General features: G+C 40.0%; 1 protein-coding gene across 1 annotated transcript in view; it reads right to left on the bottom strand.

Moving 5' to 3' along the window:
• The window catches only part of LAMA4 (laminin subunit alpha 4), a gene marked incomplete at its 3' end in the record, with an annotated part of 104,179 nt that overhangs the window by 28,665 nt on the left and 52,233 nt on the right, over positions 1-23,281 (bottom strand). The window contains exons 7-18 of the mRNA XM_081997259.1: positions 22,699-22,850; positions 22,445-22,555; positions 18,845-18,956; positions 15,319-15,486; positions 14,382-14,575; positions 12,379-12,495; positions 10,224-10,372; positions 8,466-8,607; positions 7,341-7,437; positions 6,473-6,592; positions 5,272-5,457; positions 760-899 (exon numbers count right to left, since the gene is read on the bottom strand). Coding sequence (XP_081853385.1) covers positions 760-899; positions 5,272-5,457; positions 6,473-6,592; positions 7,341-7,437; positions 8,466-8,607; positions 10,224-10,372; positions 12,379-12,495; positions 14,382-14,575; positions 15,319-15,486; positions 18,845-18,956; positions 22,445-22,555; positions 22,699-22,850 — 1,688 coding nt within the window. The remainder of the gene's footprint in view (positions 1-759; positions 900-5,271; positions 5,458-6,472; positions 6,593-7,340; positions 7,438-8,465; positions 8,608-10,223; positions 10,373-12,378; positions 12,496-14,381; positions 14,576-15,318; positions 15,487-18,844; positions 18,957-22,444; positions 22,556-22,698; positions 22,851-23,281) is intronic.

The following is a 23,281-nucleotide window of genomic DNA, read 5'->3' on the forward strand; positions in this document are numbered from 1 at the left end:
CATTTTAGTTCAAAATGACTTCAACATAACCAAAATAATGTTTTCAAGTTTAAGCACAATATGCCTGAATGACAAAATACATTTAAGGAACAGTCAAGCACTGTGCACATACTAACTGCTTTTTCCTTTTCTTTTTTGAAGTAATGTATGCGAACAGCATATTCCAGCATTGTGAATGTACAATAATGCACAGAATTTTTGATTTCTCTGAATGAATTGAAATATACTGTTTCTATTTTTGACCTCGGTGTTCTTGTTGTAGAAAGATCCCTCATAATTTATGTATGATAATGAAAATGTTTCTCTCTATTAAATATGTATGAACCAAAGATTCTCTTACCCTGCAGAAAATTAATTCAAAAGAAAAAAAAGAAATATTGTCATCTCAGAGAAGTTTGCATTAAATTGCCATAATTACTACTGCTTGTAACTAACGTTGTCAGCTGAGTAATGACCTATTAGTTTTAGCTTTAAATGCTTTTGTTATTGTGGCTATCTTTAACATTGTATCAATTAATTAAATTTGCTGCTGCAGGAGCAGTGGTCTACCATGAATACCATGGTGATGTTAATTGCTTGCACATAGCGACTGTAAAGATTTTAACAACTTCCACAGTACTTTGTTTACACAGTTGGGAGGTGTAATGTCACCTGATGTCAAGGTTTGAGCTTCTAACATAGCCCAAGAAAATGGAACTCCTAGGAAGATGCATTTTATTATCAGCGCTAGTAACCAAAAGTCCCATCCAAAAGTTTTACCTTGCTTGCTACACTCCTGGTTTGAGCAATTAACTCTCTGATCCGCTGAATGCTGGAGGAAATATTGTTCGCTGGTGCCTTCTGTTCTACTCTGCGCAGTTTGTCCAGGAGTTGAGGGAAGACTTCTGTAAGTTTTTTCACTGCAGTTAGAAAAGAAGAGGCAGCTTGGTTTTTTCCTCTTTGTAACACTGTTTTTTCACCCAAAAAATTCTTCCTTACCCCCTTAGGTTAACTGACCTATCTCCTTCTGCTTTAAGAACAAGTCCTAATTGTGGTGTGTGAGACACAGCGGTTTCAAAAAGGGTAGTGACTTAGCAGAATCTAGTATTGCAAAAGTTTTTGCAAAGAAGTTTGCACAAAGGAGACTACTTTTTCATGGGAATCCTAGGCACTACTGTGGTGTTGTACCTCTTTAATACTTTCCTCAACTAGGAAGCTTTCAGGGAGCTTTAAAAATGTCAATCATTTTAACCTTTTCATCTTCCTTCAAGGCAAATACATGTTAAACACAATTTTACAGATATGACAACTGGAGCAGAAGGATTATTTGTTCAGCATTTCACTGGATATCTGTGGCTGACCTGGGAACTACATCTAGGAGCTATGGTTCACGAGCTCTTCAAATTCATTTTAGGGGAGGTGAATAAGTTGTTTCTCTCAGCACTCAGCTGTGCATCTCTCCCAAACTTTATCACCCAAACAGCAGCAATGGCCGCACAGGTGATGTGTCTGCATGTGGTTCACAGACCACTCTGCTAGCAGAAACACCGCTGCTTTCAGACTGTGGTAATGGGTCTGTACCATACAACGGTAGAAAGCCCAAGCTGAATGAGGCATGTGCACCTAAACTGTGCTTACTGCCCGCCCCAGCCCTTGTGAGTGGTAACCTCTTCAGCTTTCCTGCCTACATCTGCCAGGGGTCATGAATCAGAGTCCCGGACCTTCGGTTTTTCACAGCTGGGTCTTCCGGTATGTGTGCAAGTAGGATTGTTATCAAAAGGAAACGCAGGTGCTTTGTCGTGTTCAAAGGGAGAGAAGTCCTTTCCCAGAAAGATAAGCAAACAGAAAAATTACCGAGAAAAAACCCCAAACCTACCCCTAATTATAATCAAATTTCATTACATCAGATGCCAATGATGTGCTGGCCTTTGAAGGATATTTACACATCACATAATTTTTCATCTTTAATTAGATGTAGGTACAACTAGCTCAGTATAACGAAATGCGATTTTAGCCACAAGCTACATGCATATAAAAAAGATCCAGTATTCATAGTTAATTTTTAATGACATGGATTCTTTGTAAAGGTTAAGACCAGATTTGTAGGGTTTGCCGTTATATTTCAGGGATTGTCAACTTGTGTCCACCTGCTCCTTTGTTCTTCTCCTCATATTTTTACTCTTGTCTTAGAAGATAGCAGAGACAGGTAGAGGAGCTAATCCTCAGATGTACTGAGACTGTATAGAAGGGAAAGAAGGAAGAGTAGCCTCCAGCTTCTTTTCTGTGCTTCCAGTTCTATGTGGACTAAAGACTGAAGCAGCTCTGAGCCTCATTCAGAGCAACCCAGAGTATGAGAAGATCCCGTGGAGTCCTACAAGTCCTGCTTCTCTTTGGATAGAGCGAAAAGCTATGTTTGCCACAGTCCTGCCCTCTCTCTGCTTGGCTCTTTTCACTTGTGTTTAACTTTCCAAGTCCAGTGTAGGGGTGGGCCATACAGAGCTTTAAACTCTCCAGTTATTCCCTTTAAGTCCTGAAAGACCTTATGTGCTGGGGGTCAGTAATCAGATATTCTATATAAAGCTTACTGTACATTAAAATGCCATTATTTTAGTAAATTCTCAAAGAACTACAATGAATTTTGGATGACACATTCATTCTGGAATGCATTAAAATTTCTACTTTAAAAAATAACTGGTATAATAATCAACTTACAGAATGTTTTCTCTGCCCTTTGAACTTCATGTTCCATTGCACTGGAAAAAAGCCCATATTATTCTTAAAGTAGAAAAATTGCAAGCTCAGAAAGTGATTTAGCAAATTTCAACCACCTTTTCTTTTTAATAGTTAGCAACTGAATTGGAATTGTGTCTGATCTGATGTCTTGAAAAACTGGCTTTTCATCTCTTTGAAAATTGAGGTATTAAACTTGAAAAACAACTGTAACATAAAAACATAAAACTAAAATCTGTTACTACTACTACTATTATTAAATATCACCATAAATCTCTTCCTGTTGTCCTTTATAATGGCATTTTTCAACACAGAAGAATATTGATTTTTTTATTTTAGTCTTTGCAATGAAGGTGAGAATGAAAAAGGAAAACTAGGCTTACTCAGTGATAAAATACAAAAAAGAACACAAGGGAAACTGCCCAGGAGGAAATGCCTTGACTATAACCTTCCAAACACTTTCTCCTTTCGTGTTTTCCTTCCCAAACTGTCCTTTATCCTCTCTGCTGAAGCCCACCAGTTCCCTGCACAAGGGCAACACAGGGAATATTCTCAGACAAACTGCACAGCCAAGACATGCGCTCACCCTTCCAAAACTCAAGTGCAAGCTTTATACAAGGCAATGCAGACTTGCCAGCTTAGAGCCTCCAGCTGCCATAGTAGTGTTATTGGCATGATGATCAGGTGTTTTGGTGTTTCAGGTAGGTGTCTGAACATTTTTTGTGACTTTCTTTTGGACATTGATGGGCATGATCAGCCTCTGAGAACACTCCACCGTGCCCCAGCATGTCTACATCTGTCTTCCCAGGCTGTGAATCACAGTCATATCTGACTGGAGCACTACCCCTGCCAGCCGCTTTTGTAGCACTGATCTATCTTGTCAGCTATTTCCACCTGATCTTTCTGGCAAAATGTCCTGGTTTTGGCTGGCATAGAATTAATTTTCTTCCTAATGGCTGGTATAGTGCTGAGTTTTGGACTTAGTATGAGAATAATGTTGGTAACACACTGATGTTTCAGTTGTTGCTAAGTAGATGTAGTGCTTATACCCAGTCAAGGACTTTTCAGGTCCCCATGCTCTGCCAGTGGGGAGGTGCACAAGAAGCTGGGAGGGGGCACGGCCGGGACAGTTGACCCAGGCTGGCCAAAGGGGTATTCCCTACCACGTAATGTCGTGCTCAGTGTATAAACTGGAGTTGGTCTGGGGGCAGGAATCGCTGCTTGGGGACAGGCTATTGAAATGTGAGTTGTCTCCAGTTCTGGAGCCAGAAGTTGGGATATTGAATAGCACTGAATTTCTTCTTGCAGAGGGAGCCGCTTTTATACCAATTCTTGGGAGCACTCACTTAACCAAAAATATTAGTGCGAGGGTCTTAGCCATTACTGAATTCTGGAAATAAAATGACCCTTGGGTTTCCGCAGTCGAGAGGGAAGAGTGCTTCGGGGCACTAGAAGCAATGTTGGGTTTGGTACTCATACACCATTTGCAGTAAAATGACACTCAAGTTGCAAAGCTCCTGTCAGAAGGAGAAGGGATTTGGTGCAGCAGATCTGAGATGCAGACTTTCTGGAGATAGAGTCAATGGAGTTATGGACCTTCTCTGAGGCACTTTCAGGAGGCAAGACATCACTGAACAGTGCTGCTAGTGATGGTACATATCATCAAATGTATGCAGGAAATTTCTTGTTCTGCATTTCTAGCTTCCCTACCATGAATAACTTGGGATAAATGAGCCTCCTGAGCAGAGCCAGGAATACATTGAGCAATAAATAATGCTCTTTATCAGCAATTTTTTATTCCAAATATTTTCACTTCTAGGTTGATTCTTTTCTTTCCTAATTGTTCTTTTCCTTCTTCCACCAGTCACTTAATTTCAGCTTCACTCCTCTGCCTCTCTTTCCACTCTTTCCTATCATCTTCTTTTTAATTTTGTAGCCTGCCTCAGTTTTTCTTTTGTCTTTTTATTTGCCTTAAATTTTTCATAACAAATCTTTCAATTTTTACTCTATTCTTCCTGCTCCCGTTGATAATAAAAGTGGAATTAATGTGATGTTTACAAACTTTTCCAGCAATCCCCCTGCTTAAATATTTTATTTCCTCCATAATCCTCTTTGCCCCCTTTGTTTACACTACATGCTCATCCAGTCAGGGACCATTTCTCCTCCATGTTTGTACTACAGAGGACAGAAGGACCCTGTTTTCAAATGCCTCCCAATGTTAAGAAAAATAACTAAACTGCCAATCATAATAGTAAGAAGTATTTAAACAAGCTGTCTACCATTCACTGTGACCTTGGCACCCTGATAAAAACAACTTAGAAGCCAAAAAGACTTCAGCCCTTAAGTGTTTAAGTCATTTTTGGAAATGCCCAAATGTCCAAAAGTTTTAAAGTATAGTCAAGTCTGTAGACAATAGCTAATTTTTGAAATGTTTTCATGGAGGTAAAATGCTAGAAGACTATACCCAATGAATATGCAACGTAAACAATTCATAGAGCATGATGTTGCAAAGATTCCCTGACCTTTTAATGCTATGGAATGGCAAAATTCAGGTCACCATACCTGCATCCCCAGCTGAATGCACAGCACTGTCGTATGCCGCTGAATTGTGCTGGAAGTCTGGCAGGTTTTGAGACCACAGCCTCACGTTCTCATCCATGGGGGTCGTAGCCTGTGCTACTGTCATGGTAGCACTTATGGCCTCTGCAGTTTTCAGTTTAGCTTGCTCCAAACGCTCTCTGGCCTCCACTACAAAATAAATAGGGGGTGAGAAATAATGAACTCTCTCAAAGATTCAAGCGAACTATAACCAGTACTTAAACTGGTGAGGCTAAGAGGATTTTACCTTCTGCAGAATGGGAATCCAACCTTGCCTGGTTGGTTTTCTCTTTATTTCTACAGGGAATATTCAAAACTTCCTGTGGTTGGTGTACAGTTACATTAATTCTTAAAATTTAACAAATTCTCATTTCCATTCTAGATTGTTAGACATTTTCAAGGTCTTTGGATGGGTGTTATACAGCCAAGGAAGTTGGAACAGAGATGAAAAAATACATTGTTTTTCATCAAGTTTTTAAAAGAAAATGCATGTATTTCTTGAATATTTTTCATGAAAATCATTTTTGAAGGAGAGAAACTCAAGATACTGAAGTGATTTAGTCTTTAAACCTGGCTTTTTTTTTGTTTTTTTGAGTTACCAACTACTGTATTTGTAAAACCTGTGGCATTTTGCATATGATAGTGTCTTGGCTGTAAACCCCAGCCATTTTTACTTGAAGTTAATGAAGAAATCTTGACCATGTCAACTTTGAACACCTTCATATATACTTGCTGAATGCTCTGTGATGTCTCTTTTCTAAAATCTGTGAGGTTTTGTCAATCAAGACGACCAGTAATTAACTCCCAAATATTCTGCTTGCCAGGTGTGATGTATATGTGAATTAGATTTTGACTATCAATAGAATAGACCACAGACATGTAGATTCTCCAAGACCTGAAAAGATCAAGAGTAACGTGGGAGAGGACAATTGCAATAAGGAGGATAAAGAAGAAGAATGTTAATAATTTCAGGTGGAAAAACATATAATTTCATTATGAATGTGTTAAAGCTGGATGTTTTCTGTCTAGGTCTTGTAGTTTCAGTCAAATTCCTTTAGGCCTCCTGGGGATTGAAATCTTAACACCAACTTCATAGGCCATATGCAAAGATAAAATTTGCTCTTAAATGTATGAAGATAAAACATAAAGATGAAGTTCCTCTTACAACCTGGCTCTGCTGATTGCATTTTTGTGATGGCTCTCATCAGCTGGCTTCGCAGAGCGTTCATTCTGGCAAGAGTGCCATTAATGTGCCAGCTAGTGTCTGCAATGGTTAAATCGTTACCTGTGGGGAGAAAATAGGAGGTATAATTGAGTGGCATCAAAGTGGCATTTAAAAAAGTAAATTTTATGCTGTGGAGGTATGTTATTAAGCATCTAATACACCATAGCCCATCTACTATAGCCTCTTTTAGTATAGGGCATACTACTGCTCTGGACTTCACATAATCTAAAGGAAAAAGCAGCCTCGCAGCTCCAACCATTGTTTGCTTGCCACAGGGCTTAGCAAAATCTGGAGACCTCTCTCTCTTTGCTTTACCAGAAGTGCTCAGAATAGCTGCAACAAATATATAGGAAAAGTTTTAAGGAACTCAAAAGGTCCTGAAAAAGAGGTAATTTCTGTAATTTTAGAGCTTGCTTTCATTTTCAGTGAAAAAAGGCCAAAATGCTTTAACTTCTATCCTTCACTGGTGAAATCCAGCTTTCTGAACACTTAAACTATTGTGCAATGATTTCAGTTGAACTACTTGATTGAGTATATTTACCTGCGAACAACTGTTTGCAGGATCACGTATTTAAACAGTGGTTGTATCTGAAATGGTCCATGAAATAAACTTTCAGCATCTGGCAGGATGACAACACATGAACTATTCAAACTGTGCCTGTGGCAATTTCAAGTACTTTTTGTGTGGCAATTTCAATCAATACACTATTCTGTTACAGCAGTAGTTCTGCCTTAGTGATGTGCTTTTGAAGTGTTATTTTAACGTGCTTATAAACTGAGTGGGAAAGTAGAAGGGATGTATATTTACTGTCATCTGCTGTCCGTTGTAACTCCATGGCTTGGTTGAGGAGTTCGTCGCTTTTACCTTTATGGTAAATGGTCTGAGTATCAATTCCAACTGCAGCCTACAAGTATGTTCCAAAAAAGAAAGTCAGTATAATCCTTATCAAATGTTCCTCGTTATTGTGTTTAATTGTGGGCACCATATTAGTTCATATAAATGTAACTACAAAGTCACTGCAGTTTCGTTTGCTTTGTTAACACTTAAGATGGGCAGTTGGATTAGGAAAAAAGTCTAAAAAGCAAAATTTTCTGTAGATTACAATTAAAGTTTAGAGAAATGTATGCTTTTCCAGAAAATAACACTGAATAACAAAGATGCAGAAAGCACAGAAGTCGTCTTAATTTGTCAGCTCCAGTATGGTCAACGTGATACTCATGCTGGATTGAGTTTGGCACTGTGACTGTTCGTTTCTCCTGTCAGCCCAGACGGGCGATGAACACTTGCGCTGCCGGGGGAGCTGCCCCGCGGTCCCCAGCAGCGTGCTGGAAGCGGAGGGCTGGACTCACAATCCCACAGCTCCCTGGGGTTGGGGCTCCTGTAATCTAACCAAGTCCTCTTGCTGTCCCACTAATAAATTGCTGTTAAGTAGCATCTATATAGGTCGGAAACTATGTACATACAAAAATACATATAAAATATTTTAGAACAGCAAGGCTAGAGACAAAATTAGCGTCCCCGTCCCTGCACTGGTTGTGTGAGTGGGCTACTTGACCCATTTTAACTTGACTTCTATGAGACACCATGATGCTTCTGTTAGATGTCTTGACGACCTTTCTTGCCACATGGTGCTGTGTGGAGTAGGGAGTTGTCTGGACTTTCACAGAAATGCCTCAATTGGAGTGACAACACAGAGCAGCATCACCCTGTACTTAGGGACAAAAGAACCTGTTGCATCTTTTCGAATATCAGGGAACTTTAGGTTGGCAGAATAATTAACCACCTAGGATTTAACTCAGGAAATAGTAGATGAAGCAAAATGTGCAGTGATAAGTTCAGTGCTGACAGTGAAAATAAATCTTGTTTTTTCTTAGGTGTCCGAAGTCCCTGAAGCATTGCAAAGTAAAAGCTGATATTATGAAAATTACTTACATCGTTGACCCGGTTTGTTGTGTTCAGTGCCAGCAATGCAGCTTTATTAGCTTCTTCAATATAACCGACAATGTTTTCATACACATTTGAAGCATTTATGGCCCTTTGTACCAATCCATTTGTATCAACACCATACAAATTCCTATGAAAAGAGAGTAAAAGGAGGAATAAACTAGACTGAATCACAACAGTTCCAGAGGGATTAGTTTTCTTAACATTCTGTGAATTCTGGCTATATAATTATGCAGTGAAATATATTTGGCCTAAGTAGTATCCTCTTCCTTGTGTATGACCATTTATGTCAGTATGAGGCAGGTGAAAACTGTGTGGATAGAAGGTACTTCCCAGTGGTTTAACTCTGGGAATTATGCCCTTAACATCAATGTGAGCAGCAACAAGTGACTCCTGAGCTTTTACCTTTTTTTAATCTAGATTAGATATTTCATGTATTAACAGAACAACAGCTATCAACTGTCCTTCTTTAGGGATAACTCCTGGCAATGACTGGAAGGACCTGTGTGAGCCAGTGATCAGGACAGCTGTATCACTGGCCTGTTTATACTTTCCAAAAGTAGGTGGAAGAGGGGGGAGGATCAGATCAAGAACTGCCAATGGTCATGAAATTTTGCAAAAAGTTAGACTTAAAAATTACAAGATAGCTTTGCTGGCATGATAGAGCTTGATTTGCATATTAGATGATAATTGGTCTTCAGGGAAGATTCCAAACAGCAGTTGGTTTAGGACTCAATCTTCAGCTGTTAGCAACTTTGGATAAATATTATTTTTTTAATATTTTGTGCTAAACAGAATTCAGGTTATATGTTAGATACAGACTCTAAATATATATAGACACACACGTGTGTGTTTTCATTTCAAAGAGTTTGCACACTAAGGGCTTATTAAGTTTCCAGATTCAGTGTTGTTGCAAGAATTTCCTGCTGTATTCCTGCAAGACAAATGAAGAAACTCTACCAAATAAAAGCCTAACAGGCTTATAAAGCAAACCCATAAAAACCAAAACGATTTGAAGACACGCTAATTTTTTTAAAGGATTAAAGTTTCACTGCAGGACAATCTTCTCAACAAATAAAAGAGTCAGCACATTTCCATCTGGGTATTTCCTAATTGTTTCTGTTTGCTTTCTATTAAATTCCTAATGTGTTGTACTTGGTAGTAGTTTTTAAATTATTTTGGTAAGGGATGAAGGCTAGCCATATGGGGTATTTTCTTTCAAGTGATTCTGCTGCCCCCAGGTAGCTGATCTCAGGCTGAACATATTGTTTGTTTTCTAGGCTGTCTGTAGTTTGTGTGGTGTTATAGAACAGAGTTTCAGATGTCAGCTTTATACAATTGTATAAAAGAAAACCATCTGTTATTTTTTTCTCTGTTTTAATCTCCTATCTAGGGCATACTAATATTAAGAAACAACTGGTATTTAGATAATATACTTGAAGAGTAGTTTTAAGTTTGTCTTCCAAAAACATATGTCCATGATGTTACTTAAGGTAGAATTTGGTGAAATATTTTATTTAAGAATTTGTTTGCAGCAGCGAGTTTTCCGTGAGTAATGCCAACTGCAAATAAAGTCATATTTCAAGACCGTGACAAGTCCTTCCATACATGACAACAGCAATTTGTTTAGTGCCTATTTACAGACAGCATATTTAATGTTGGTGTGGTTCTGCTTGTCTTTTAGTTCATTCAGCTGTTCAATCACTAGCACTTGTATGAACAGAGTCTGCTGAAGTTAAAGTTTACCGGTCCAGCTCATCAGCAAGTCTTCTTAGGTTGTGTGCATGATGCATAGCCTTTTCTACCAAATCATCATCAAACAGAGACAGATTGGCTAGTTTTTCTTGCAGTTCCTTTTTTGCTCCATCTATTTCTGCGTAGAACCCTGACACATTCTGAACAAAATACGGAAGAAGGAAAGAAGATGAAAATTATAAAAAATCAAGTCTGTATTTTGATCATTATGTTTTATTTTACCCTTTATATTATCATAATGTTTTATGTTATATTTGGTTTATATTTGGTTTATTTTACATTTTTCTCAGCTCAAAAAGAGGAACAATCTAAAGGAGTCTGTCCCATGAATGTCAGTATGGCAAGACGAATGCAGGAAGATAAAAACCTTAAAAAGATATTAGAGAGAGATGTGTAAAGTACAAAGGAAAGACAGTTGAGAAGTGTCTTACTGCCTTTTATGTTTGCTCCAGAATGGTGCCAATGGCAAGTCTTTCAGAGTGAAGTGCTAATAGGTGAAGTAATTAAACCAGATCTTTGCAAAAATCCCCTTGTTGTGGTTCTTCTTAAATTGGAAGGTGGAACTCATAATTTAATTTTTTTTTACCTCTTCTCTGTGAAGACTGCAGGCCAGAGGTTAGTTTTGGGGACTTCTAAATGGTATCTATCCAAGTAAACTAAATAGTGCTGGGGTAGATGGGCTTATGCATCATCCTGTTACTGCACGGGCCCTGGCACTGATTTGGCCCTGGCCAGCTGCCACTGTCCCAAAACTGCCTCCCTGGGGAATAGCATGGGGCAGGGCCAGTGTCCCAGGGACAGTTTGGCAGTTGGTGGAGAGGGGCAGAGATTTTAGCTGTACGGCTGTGAGCTGTGTCGCATCGTGGAAAATGGAGCCTGGCCCCTTTCTGTCTCCTTGCGCAGAGATGTCCCTCTTGCTAAGACTTCTTGGGTTAGTCTAATTTGTACATCAGTCCACCTAAATACTACCTACATGTATGTACAGAAAAGGCTAAGTATGCCTTAGCCATACTTCTTCCTTATATGAGATACTTGTGGGGAAGACCAAATGGGCCTGCATTCATCTTCTCTCCAATACACAAGCTTGCTGATATGTTTGAGGGTTATAAATGTGGCCTCAAAATACAACAAAAAAGGATGAAATGGAGGGAGAGAAAAAGGATGAATGAATGAGTGAAGCGTGAAAACACCTATTGCTGGGGAGGGTGGAAGATGCATGATGTTCACATACTACTTCCTTCCCTGCAGTGCGAACGTCCCCTGTATGTAAACTTATCCACAGGGGGATCCAAAATGATAAACTAAAGCAATTTCTTTTGCACAAAACACAGGGGGAAAAAAAAATCATACTGCTTGATAACGTAGGGATGGTTATAAAGCAAGCTGTCTTCTTTCTGTTTTCTCAAAGTTCTTTTTCAAAGAAAAATTGTTGAGTTTTGATATTTGCTTTTGTGTTTAAAACAGAAGTGAGCAACTATGGCCAAAATGAATGTTTCTGGAAAACTTTAGTTTGTCTTAAACTATCTCAAAATTTAAAAAAAAAAAAAAAAAAGCTTTGATAAAATGGCAAATATTTTAGTTAGCAAAATCCCAGTTTTATTTGCTGCTTTTTTTCATAGAAAGTCCAAAAACCATGTCAATGTTTAAGCTTCTAAAAATTTCCTACACCACCTTGTCTCATTCAAAACACTGGATACCGGTCTACAGTTCCAGAAAAGGACTTTTGTAAGACAATGTGTTTATATATGTTTTACACTCTGACAGTGATTTCTTTTAACACTGATATCTGGGATCTTTAGCCTTCTCCTATGCTCACTTGCAGGCATGAGAAAAGGGGTTTAGCATATAGTGCATTCTGTTACCAGAGCATCTTTTGGCAGCTGCTTATAATGAAATGATTGAGAACCCTACAGCAGATTCCTTCATTCAGCTGTGCCTACAGTAAGATGTCCTTATAATTATTTTTCTGAGGCAGAAAAAAATTTTCATCCAGGAAAATTTATACATTTGTGGGGGAATATTCACCAGTATTTAATTGAAACAGTATAAAAAAAGAGAGATTTTTTTTTAGTTGTCTAAACACATGACTTTTAAAAAGTTTAAAAAATCAGGACATACCATTTAAAGAAGTCACTGAGGCACCTACCTTTATTACCTCACCTAACTCAGAGTTGACTTTTTGTGGTCCTACCAAAATAGTTGTGGCACTTAGCAGAATGCCATTCACTTCATCTATTTGCTCTTTCATTTTCTCATGTTGTTTCTAAAAAAAAAAATTAAATCACAATCAAACCCTAAATTTTTTCATGAATTGCTAAAATACAGTGTTACCATTTTTGTCATGTTATTAAAGTGAATTCAAAAGATGAGGTGATCAACTAAATAAATTTTAGACAAATTTGAAGTCTTAAGTTTTTCCCAGACATCTGCAATAGCTGCGTATTACAGTGTGACTCCTTGCGTTTTGTTGTCTTTGTGAAAGAAATTAGTTTTTTTATTTATATGAGTTAATTTCATTGTATATTACAGCATGAGCAATTATTGGAATGAATTGCTATTCTGTGCACTGCCAGCAGAGACAAATTAAACATGGATTTTTCATAGTGGTCTGGAGACTAGTTTTTTGCTGGAAGTTTTTTAAATCTACAGTACAGAGATCTCTTTTTCTTGTCAGTAGCAAAGCTAATGTGAACAATCTCTTTTGTACAGCATCTGCCTTCATTTTGAGGAATAATGAAGATCCAAATGGTTAAAAACAGCGAACAATTGCGACTACATACTTCAGGCTTTGCTTCATCAATGTGAGACGAGCTGCAGCTTGGCACTGTAATTATGAAACAATGGAACAAGAGAAGAGGCTTTGTACACAAGGATCCTAAACTGCTTGTAGAACAGCATGCCTGGTTTCTCCATTGAATTATTAGACCTTCCCCATCAGCATGAACTTCTGATGCTGCAAATTTCAAGAGCTCAAAACTCAGCCACTGATGCAATGAAACCTGAGGCTGGCCTGAATTTGCAAGATAATTCTTCAGATCACAAGATTGCTCCCTAAAACCTCTCTCCTCTGGAATCCAAATAATTTCAGCCATCAAAATGAAAACAGTTCAATTTAAATGGTCCTAAATTTCTCTCTCTCATTTTTTTTAATCGCTGAAAAAATCCGTGAAGAGAAAAATTTCAGGTGGGACATTCTGCTTTTGCATCCCTTAATGGAAGCTGAAGCAAACAGAGAGAGTCACAAAACTACTGGGAGGAGAAAAAATAGTCTTTTTATATGGCTGATGGATTAGGTACTTTTCTGGGATGAGAGACCTGAAAATTCAATTTCCTCATCAGCCAGATGGGATTTGAACCTAATACCAGCAACAGGCGAACATGCCCCCCTTCTGTGCTGTAGGGGACAGGTCTCCTCTGAGGTCTCCTCTGGAGTGATTAGTTTATTCAAAATACTGAAACTGTTCATTTGAATAGAGCATAAAGGAAAACTGCTGCAGCCTTATAGCTAGGCTGTTCACCCAGCAAGTAGGAAGCTCAGTTTCAAGATGTCTGTATTGGAGCAGTTATAGAATGGATTTGTGCTTGATGGTGCAAGGACAATCATCTGCTCTTCCTAAAAAAAATGGGGCTATTTTTTTTTTTAAAGAGGACCAGAGAGAAAGTTTGGATGAGACAGTACGAATGCACTCAGCCCAGGGCACAAATGTGGTGCAGAGTCTTTATAAATAATTGTTTTAATAGAATATAATTACTTTCCTGAGCATGAAGTCCTTCCACATTCTAAATCAGTACATAATAGGTAAAATAATCCCACTGCAATATTTATAGCAGCAATGCTACATAGAATTTTAAGCTCCTTGGTTTTTGTTGTAATACATCTTCCTAGTTTAGGCATTAGTATCCATCTCTTCCTTGGCCTGCTGAGATCTGTCATTTAGTGTCACTCCATGAATAAATAATAGTACCTTGCACTTCCACAACTTGTTTCTTAGAACTGGAGAGTCAAACTCATCCTGCTGAGTGGTCCAAGAAATTCTCTTTTGGTGTGATGATTCCTGAATCTAAATTGTTTGCAGTCTCCTATTTTAAGCCCTGGCAGAGATGGAGTGTTCACAGACAACAGTTATGATAAATGTACTTGCATAGTACCTCACGCCTTTGAAGATTGGCTGTGTTTTCCTTATTTATATCCTCCGTTTGTGTAACATAGTCAAGCGCCTGGTCTAATGCCTCCTCCAGGTCTGACAGCTTCACATCCTGTTCGCTGAGCTGCTCCAGCACATCAGATACTAGAGATCTGGTGTCATTGTACTTCTCATGAAACTCTTCAACTTGCTGTAGCACTGGGAGAAAAATCAGAAGACACTGATTAATCCAAAGCTTGGATTTCTGACAAAACTTTCCTATGCAACAATTTCTGTTGCTGTTACTCAGGGGACAGTAAAACACATTTGTTACAAATTCACTTGAGAGATCATATACCTAGATTTTAATTTCCCCTCCTCTTTTTAAAAAGAAAGATGCTGCTCATTTTAGTATCTCATTCTAACCCCATTAATTCCCCCTTCTCAAAGTAGCTGTTCCTAAAAGAAACTAGGTTTGGCTTTCCTTGCTCTTTGTTTCTCATTGTCGCAGGCTACTCTGGAGAAGAGAGTCCTTGTTGTCCCGGGGCTCTGACTGATGCTCACTGAGCTGTGAGAATTAAGCTGCTGCTCTTTCCCGTTTCAGCAGTTTTTCTCTTTCTGCTGGAGTTTACGGTCCCCGTGGCAGAGCTGGCAGGGAGGAAGGAAGACATTCACACGGACAGTTCCAGCCCTGGCACGAATCTTCCTAAGCAGCTATCGCTGAGGTGCCACAGTGCACAGGCACACACGGACACACAGGCATACACATATTTTTCTGCAGCAAGCACCAGCAGGGACTCGGGGCAGGCATTTGGTGGCAGCAGCATCTTCAGCACACCGGTCGGTGCTTGCCAAGTGCCTGCCGGTCCTCCCTGGGGGCTCGGCGGTGCATCCAGAGCCGCCCGGCCGACGCCAACTGCGCGTCAACGTGTGGGTGAATGGAAAACAGGCTTAAAACTCACACTCTTCCGCTGCATTTTCCTCCTCATCTGCAAGTTGCCTCTGGTTAGTGAAAGGCTTACGGCGTTTGATCTCCTTCAGCATTTCCTCAGCCACACTCAGCTTCTGGGCAATTTCTTCAGGGCTCAGCTCTTGCTGAATTGCATAGTATTGCATCTTGCTGCTGATTTCTGTGGGAAAAGGGAACAGATGGTCAATCCAGTATGACTACAGAGAAGTAAATACTGTGGAATGCTTTTACTTTTGTGAATCCAGATCATGCTGATGGCAAAAGAAATTTTTCATTATCTTCCAACTCTATAGATTACTATTATGTTTAATCCAGTCTTAAATTTAAAACTGTAAATAAATCACATTTTCTGGCATATGTGGGGAGTCTCATCAGAAGAGGATGAGATTAAGCAGGCATGGGTGGTGTGCATTATTTGGCTTGGCAGTTCTTATAGGCTGGGATCACCATTTTATTCCAAGTTCTGTGGCATATAGCAGGCTGGGGCTTTCGTCCAGGATCGTGGTTTTTAAGTGCTGCTGCAAAAATGTTATGTTTATTAAATAACACCACTCACAAGGAGACCGAAGTAACCTCTTTTTCCATCTGAAGAACTTTGAGGCACCCTAAAGAGGTAACATATGACTTCTGGCCTGATACTGCCTAGCTGGTTTGGAGATAGATACTATTTCAAGGTTTTGGTCTCAGTTCAAAAAACACTGTTGGATCCCTGCAGCTGAAATCAAGTTTACCCATCCCCGGTGTAGGCATTGCAAAGTTTACCCACTTCTCACTCTCTGGCTTCAGATACCAGCGACCTCCTCTTTTATGCCCTATGGTGTGAGTAGCTTTGGTTTGCATTCATCACTACTTTTGTGGATAACCAGAGCTGGCAAAGCCAGCACTATGCATCTGCAAGATTTTTATAACAAATAGACGTATTAAGTCTGGCACAACTGATTCTTCTGCAGAGTGTCTTTGTAAGCAGTTGTAGAGCTGGCTCCTCAGCTCATTAGGGAAGCTTTAAGGACTCATACTGAGCAGTAACCTATCATGACTAGTGGTTCCATGGATTTCTTTTTCCTGCTCATGCTGGCACATGCATGTGTGTGTGTGCGCAGATACACCTCCCCTTCAGTAAGAGTGGCTTGCCTTCTACAGGGGTGATGCCCCTGTAGAAGAATAGTTTTGAGCATAGTGGAAATAATTTTCACCAACTTGTCTCCAACTACTTTCTGGGTGAACAGGCACTCTCTTCTAATTCACAGCTATGGGTGTTGCTTCTTCTGTGATAGCTCAACCTGACTGTGCTCTTTGTGTGCAAACTCGAACATGTCTGCCTTCTGTGGTTCCTGTCCTGCCCCAAACCAATTAATAATACAAAAGGATGATCCACAGAGGTCAACCAGTGATTGCTAGTGACATACAACAAAGCTCGTGCTGTCACTTTTGCTCAATAATTGTAGAAATAAAATGTGATGGATGGCCAGACAGTCAAAGGTGATTCAGCATCACAGATGTAAGAAGGTAGTACAATTCTAACATCCTATGAGTATGGTCTCAGCCTGCCTCTTTTGTGTAATGGGATATGTTAACTTAACTATGTTTGTTGAAATAAAGTAATGGTTGAAGCACCCGTGGAGATAAGGATAAGCAAAGATAACAGTTGATATGTAACTGTTCTTCCTTATACAAGTTGCCATAGAGCTTGCAACAATTGCTCTGGTACAGAACTACTTAGATCTGTTAATCAAGTATTTCTACTGAAGAAGGGCTGTTTAACCTCAACTGCCTGTCAGCCTTTCTATTCTGGTGCCACAGTTTTGTATACTGTTGGCTCTGCCAAAGACTGGGGGAAATCAGTGTGCTCTACAGCAGGATGGAGGCTTTCATGGTGCAGGTGTACAGGGGCAGGGATGCTTCTGAGTACATTCACTTGGGGTTTTACTCCTTTCTGTAGGTACTGAAGAAGAGGCTGCAATTGGTTTAATCTCAATTTTATATATCAGCATGATAATGATATGTCATAGATATTCCAGACAAAGATGATCATCTTTGACCAGGAAACCTTTTTTAAGTGCAGTTGTGCTTGGGAATGTCTTCACTGTTGTCACTTATCCTTTGATATATAGGACAGTAAAAATTCTTGAAGATGCAAGTGGTTTTGCAGGCTCTAAATTAAAAAAAAATCTTCATCTGGGAAGGTGTAAAATATAAACATTTACAATCAGAAGAGAAATTATGTTTTGAAATTTATGCTAGTTCTAGAGATGCTTTTATTGCTCTAGCATGATGGCCAAGGACAGACTTTGTAACTGCATCCTCTCACATCATATGGACAGATGAGCAGGACACTGAGACAATAGGTGACAGTTTGTCCCAACATTTTAACATGAAAGAGCTCTTGGTTTCACTCTTTTCCTAATTTTGGGAGATCTTAATCATCATGTTTACCTCTAGTACTGTGAAACAGCATCTATAACCATTTCAGACAGCCTGCACTAGCCATGCAGTTTACAATTCTGCATTTCACTTTTACTACAGGCAATGTTTTCTGTGTGGAAAAAGAAGGCAATAAGAATGTAGTTTCCCAATTCTACTTCTGTATTTCAGAAAAAAAAAAAAAAGAAAAAGAACAAGAGGGCAACAGCTACTCTGTAATGCTCTGTAGATATGTCTGGACCCAAGCTCAATTGGAAATTCTGGTCAGATGAAGCAATAAGCAACTTGAAAAGAAAATCACTACCGCCTCCCACACTGAGCTTGAGGAAGCAGTAAAATCAACAAATTATTTACTATTCATCAGTCTTTTCTTGTTAGAAGCATCTGCATGAAGTTATATGAACCAGCACAATCCTACTCAGCAACAGTTTCCTAAAAGGCAAAACCTGGATTTAAAGTAACACTCACTGGTGTGATCACCAGAGTTAGTCAGACACAACTGGCTGCAATGGGTTCAAAAGGGAAAGCACAATTTAAAAAAAATCTGTCTAGCTATTCATATGGCCTCCATTACTCATCAGCAGGGTAGGAAAAGTGCATTTGCATGAATCTGCTGACAAGTAAGACACAGAATACTCTCATCTCCCATCCTGTGCTTGTGTTTGTGGCTCCATCCAGCCCCAATCTGATACTGACTTGTTTTTTTACAAATGTATATAAATACCTTGAGCAGCTATTCAAACAAACAAAGGCTACAAGCTGAATTAGCTTGAAGTATTTCATGTTCTTAGAGGTCTTTTCCAGCCTTAATGATTCTATGACTCTGTGATTCTATGTAAACTTATTTACTATTATTCTGCCCTGTTAAAGAGAGGAAAAAGAAAGAGAAGCTCTTGTTCTGGGCATCAGACCACATTAGCCTGTGGTATCAGTCGTCTTTTAAGAGAGACAAGTTTTTGTCACGGCATTGTGGGCTGCAAAAGCCTTATGTGTGGGTTGCTATGCAAGAGTGCCCAGGTGCTATAATTTTTTTTTTTTCTGGAGGTTTAATTAATACATGCTTGACACTGAGCTGAACCAGAAAGAAATCTATTTACCTTGAATGTTATCCTGCATATTACTGAGCTGCTGCACAAGCTGAGTGGCACGGTTGTTGGTCTCCATGGTTTCCTTCTGTACCAGGAGGCCTTTGCTGGATGCTTCATTGCCCTATGAATAAACCATGTGAGCCAGACATTAGATTTCTTTTCAGATCCATATGGATATGTGAGGATGAGCAGTGTAAACACATATTTTGCTTTCTCCTGATGAGCATGTGAAAGTCCATTTATCATATAAAGTGGTATTTATAGAAGTGTTTGAAGTGAAGGGCTGTCTTGTCGGTATTTTCAGAATTGCAGAGTGAGAGATTAAAATCTGTCCCATATTTATCCATCATTTGCTGCAATCAAATTGCCATAAATCATGTACAGTTGTAAAACTCCCATCTGCTGAGTCTCCTGGGCATTCAGCAGGGCTCGTTCATTTTGCTGGGTATGGTGTTTCCTGAGTAAGTATGTAGACTGAAGAATAAACGTCAAGCTCAAAACCATTTTTAGATCAGTGTCTCCCCCACGTGAAGTCCCCAGCTCTGCAACTTGTTAAAATTAAGGAAAAGCATGAGGATTCAAAATGCTCTGACGAGTATAGCCACAGTCCTATACTATATTACGTTGGAGGCTGTACTCTGCGTTGTATTCCCTGATACAGACACAAGGTCATCTGGTCCCCAAACAGGCTGTATGGTGAGGTACCAGGTGAGGATGTAAGGATGAACATTTATCATGTCATCATTGTCATGCTTCCTAGAAGGCCACTGACTTTGGGAGTCCTTAGATTTAGTTTTCACTGGTATTTCCTGGGAAGGAATAATAAATATGACTGCTGTGCTGTCAGCGATTCCTGGACCCTCCGTGTGTGTGCGCACATACGAGTCTGCACCGCACGCTTGCCAGCGGTAAGGTGTTTGATTCATGGTCCCTGCTGGGGCTGCAGCAGCAAAAAATTCCCACTGTAAAATTAGTTTCTGGGTTTGGGGTGCCCTGCCACCACCTCGTAAGCCAGGAGATAACTTGGCTGTCGGTGTGCTCGTGTCATGCTTGCTTAACACTGTGAGGACCGCAGAGGAGCCTGCTGCCGTCCCCCAGCCCGGCGCGGCTCGGCCGCGTGTTGGCTGCAGGTTCGGCCGTTGCCCACAAACGCGGCTTCTCCTCGGGGTTTGCAGAGGCACCAGGAGGTGCTTGAAGGCAGGGCCAGGGCGGTATGAAACAAATGCAAGCGTTTATAGAAAGCTTTCCATTTTAATTCTATTTATTTGGTTTTTTAGTCTTTGAAGGGCAAGCACTATGTCTTTTATTCATATTCCTTTCTTGCTATCGAGGTTTTTTGCGGATGCTTTATTGCTCAGCATCGCCACTTCATGCTTATTTTAAGCAACTTGTTACTGTTTTTACTCCTTCCTTGCCAGATTTTTCTTTAACTATTGAACATTTGGGGAACTGGTGAGACAGGTTTGCTGATTGCCTTGAGATTGGTGGGAAACACAGCAGCATGAGTGAGGGATGCTCTTAGGGATCCTCAAATTCCCACTGATGTACAGAGGCTCATCCTGAAATTTGCTAAGAGCTCAGGAAGGAAAGGCTCTCAGCTCCCCCAAATCTCTGCCAAACATTCAGGATTGAGCTATGTGCTGTTTTACTCTAAGCTCATCCCAAGCAGGCCCAGGGAGTTACAAGTCACATTCACTCTTCACATTTAGCAGGAGGATTTGCCTACAGTTGGTGCACTCATCCTGCCTTTGGGGTTTAGATCAGAATCTGCAGCAACCCCTCAGATGTGGGAACGTGCACATGAAATGCCCTGAATGGAAGGTGCAGCATCCCCCTGCAAAACCCACTCAAAGCTCTAGTACCCATTTCCCATTAAAGTGCCTTGAAAGAGCAAAAAGTTCAATATATTTGAATACATTCAGAGTTATTACTGTGGTCTTCCTTCCACAGTGACAGTCTGGAGCAATTATTTCCCCGCCTTTACAAGCAATCACAAGTGTTTGTGTGGAACAAGCATTAGAAATAACCAGGGAGCAAAGACCAGAGGAAATGCTGAATTTCTTGGTTCAGGAGCAGTCAAACTGTGGAATGAGCTAAGAAATCCCCAGGCAGTACTGAAGATGACAAAAACGTTATTGACCAAATTCACTAAATATTCCCAGAAAACCTAATTCCTTAATCATCCTGCCTACCAGCTGCATAGAGGGACAGCAAGGCGTGTGAGCACTGCTGGATTTTCAGATTTTCACAGGGACAGAGGGTGTGTGTGTGAGACCTGATTTAATCAAACCTCTCTTTGGACACAGGCATAGTCTGTGTAATTCTGCAGTGCCCTTTCTGCTAATTAAGTGCTGATTAAAAACACCCAAACCTGAATTTTCTTTTCCACTTCTCTGTACAGTCCTTTCTCCTCTTCCTTAGTGGTTTTTTTCCTCCTACTTGCTTCTGCATTTGAATTTTAGTCTGAGGTGTTATTTTAATTTGTCTTGTGGAAGAATTGGTAAGTGAATGTAAGGTCTGACATTTTGCAATAAGCATGAAATATACTCTAGTTCTACTGCAGCTGTGGTTATCTCTGAGAATAGCAGAGAGTGATGCATCTCACCAATATATATCTCTTAGCAACAGAAAGGTGTTTAATAGTATCTCTTTAAAATAAAGGAGAAACAATTTTGAACCCTATTTCTTCTCTTAACATATATCATATCAGTATTCTTCTAGGGTGCAATGAAAGCATTATGTGAGCTGAGAGCAGATAACCTTAATTTTATAGCCTGGCACCTGAATGTGCATGCAACATTTATGATTAGAATTGTGTTAAAGCATATCTTGAGTGCTGATCAGGCTCCCATCTCAGTGGGTACATGAAAAACCTTTTAAACTGGCAGTTTTGTAACATATTTTGAACTGTCTAATCTGGGCTAGTTTAATTTTATGAGATCATACATGTAAAATAGATATAGTACAAATACTTGCAAAGTCAATCTGAATTAGTTGATTACTTCATTTAATTAGAAATCAAAATGCAAAATAGAAAGGCAGCGTGTCTATCACAGATCAAACATGTGTAGGAGGATAGGTGGGCACTCAGATCCTGAGGGGAGGCTTTTTGTGATCGGTGATAAACCTCTGACCACATTCATCAGACTTTGGCCCTACATCCTTCCTTTTCCGGGAAGAAGACTTGATAGGTCATTTATGCATTTAATTCAGAGCTGAAGTAAAGTAGAAAGTTTAGAAATAGAAAATAGAAATAGAGAGTTCTCCCAACTATCTTTCAGGGCACTCCCACTCTTACTGAGTGAACCTAGAGGTTCAGACTAGATGTTAGGAAGCATTTCTTTACCGAGAGGGTGGTCAAACACTGGAATGGGCTTCCTAGAGAGGTGGTTGATGCCCCATGTCTGTCAGTGTTTAAGAAGCATTTGGACAATGCCCTTAATAACATGCTTTAACTTTTGGTCAGACCCGAAGTGGTCAGGCAGTTGGACTAGATGATCATTGTAGGTCTCTTCCAATTGGACCTATTCTGTACTAACCTCTTAGGCCAGCATGCAAATATGATGAGCCACAAATCCGCAGAGCTCTGGCAGGGGGCTGTAAACAAACCTGTTCATCAAGTGTCGCTGCCTCTCTCAGGAGATCATTCATTTCGTCTGCAGCATCATCAACCTGGATGGTCCAAAGCGCAGCATGGTTCTTTTTTTTGGACATTGCTGCCTGTGTGTGTAGGGGGGAAAAGTCAGTGCAGCTGAAAGCAAATTATTTCTCTTGTGAGGGCAGGGATCGAAATTTATAGGAACGGAATGGAAATTTATAGCTTAAAATTACATTAAAAAATAGAATGTCATCCACATTTGTACCTGGAGATGGGTGGTAGTGAGGTTCAAGTCATTCAAGCGCTTTTGAGCTGCAACACCTGTAGAAATGCTCAGTAAAGTCGATTTGCTTTCATCGATAGCCAGAACCGCTAATCGGATGTCATCTGTCAAATCCCAAATACATTTATCGCAGCCTGATAAGAAAATAAGACGGTGTCATTTTTCTTTAGTGTTTGTGTCAGTTAACAGCAAATATCTTAAATTCACATTATAATGCTCTTGCCCCATGGTGTTCTCTCTCCTTGTCATTGACGGGTCCTGACGGATACCCATTTTTCTTTTGCTTTCACCTGCCCGCTTTCAGGGTCCCGCAGTACAGTCATGCTGCACCAGATGGGACTGCTCTGAGAGGCTGCCACAGCGGCTCCGTAGTCAGCAGGGAGAGAGAGTGAGAGGTATTTCCTGGCTATTCCCTGGAGGCTCTTCATGTTTGTGGCCCGAAGAACAACAGATGGGGGTCAAAAAAACAACTTAATTTTGTCAGAACCCAAACCTCTGTATTTAAAATTTGATGGTATGAGAAGTAAGGATGTCCAGCAGATGGGCTCTTGGCTGCCTATATGAT

Source organism: Phaethon aethereus (genome assembly GCF_964289735.1).
Source record: "Phaethon aethereus genome assembly, chromosome: 3".
Lineage (NCBI taxonomy): Eukaryota > Metazoa > Chordata > Aves > Phaethontiformes > Phaethontidae > Phaethon > Phaethon aethereus.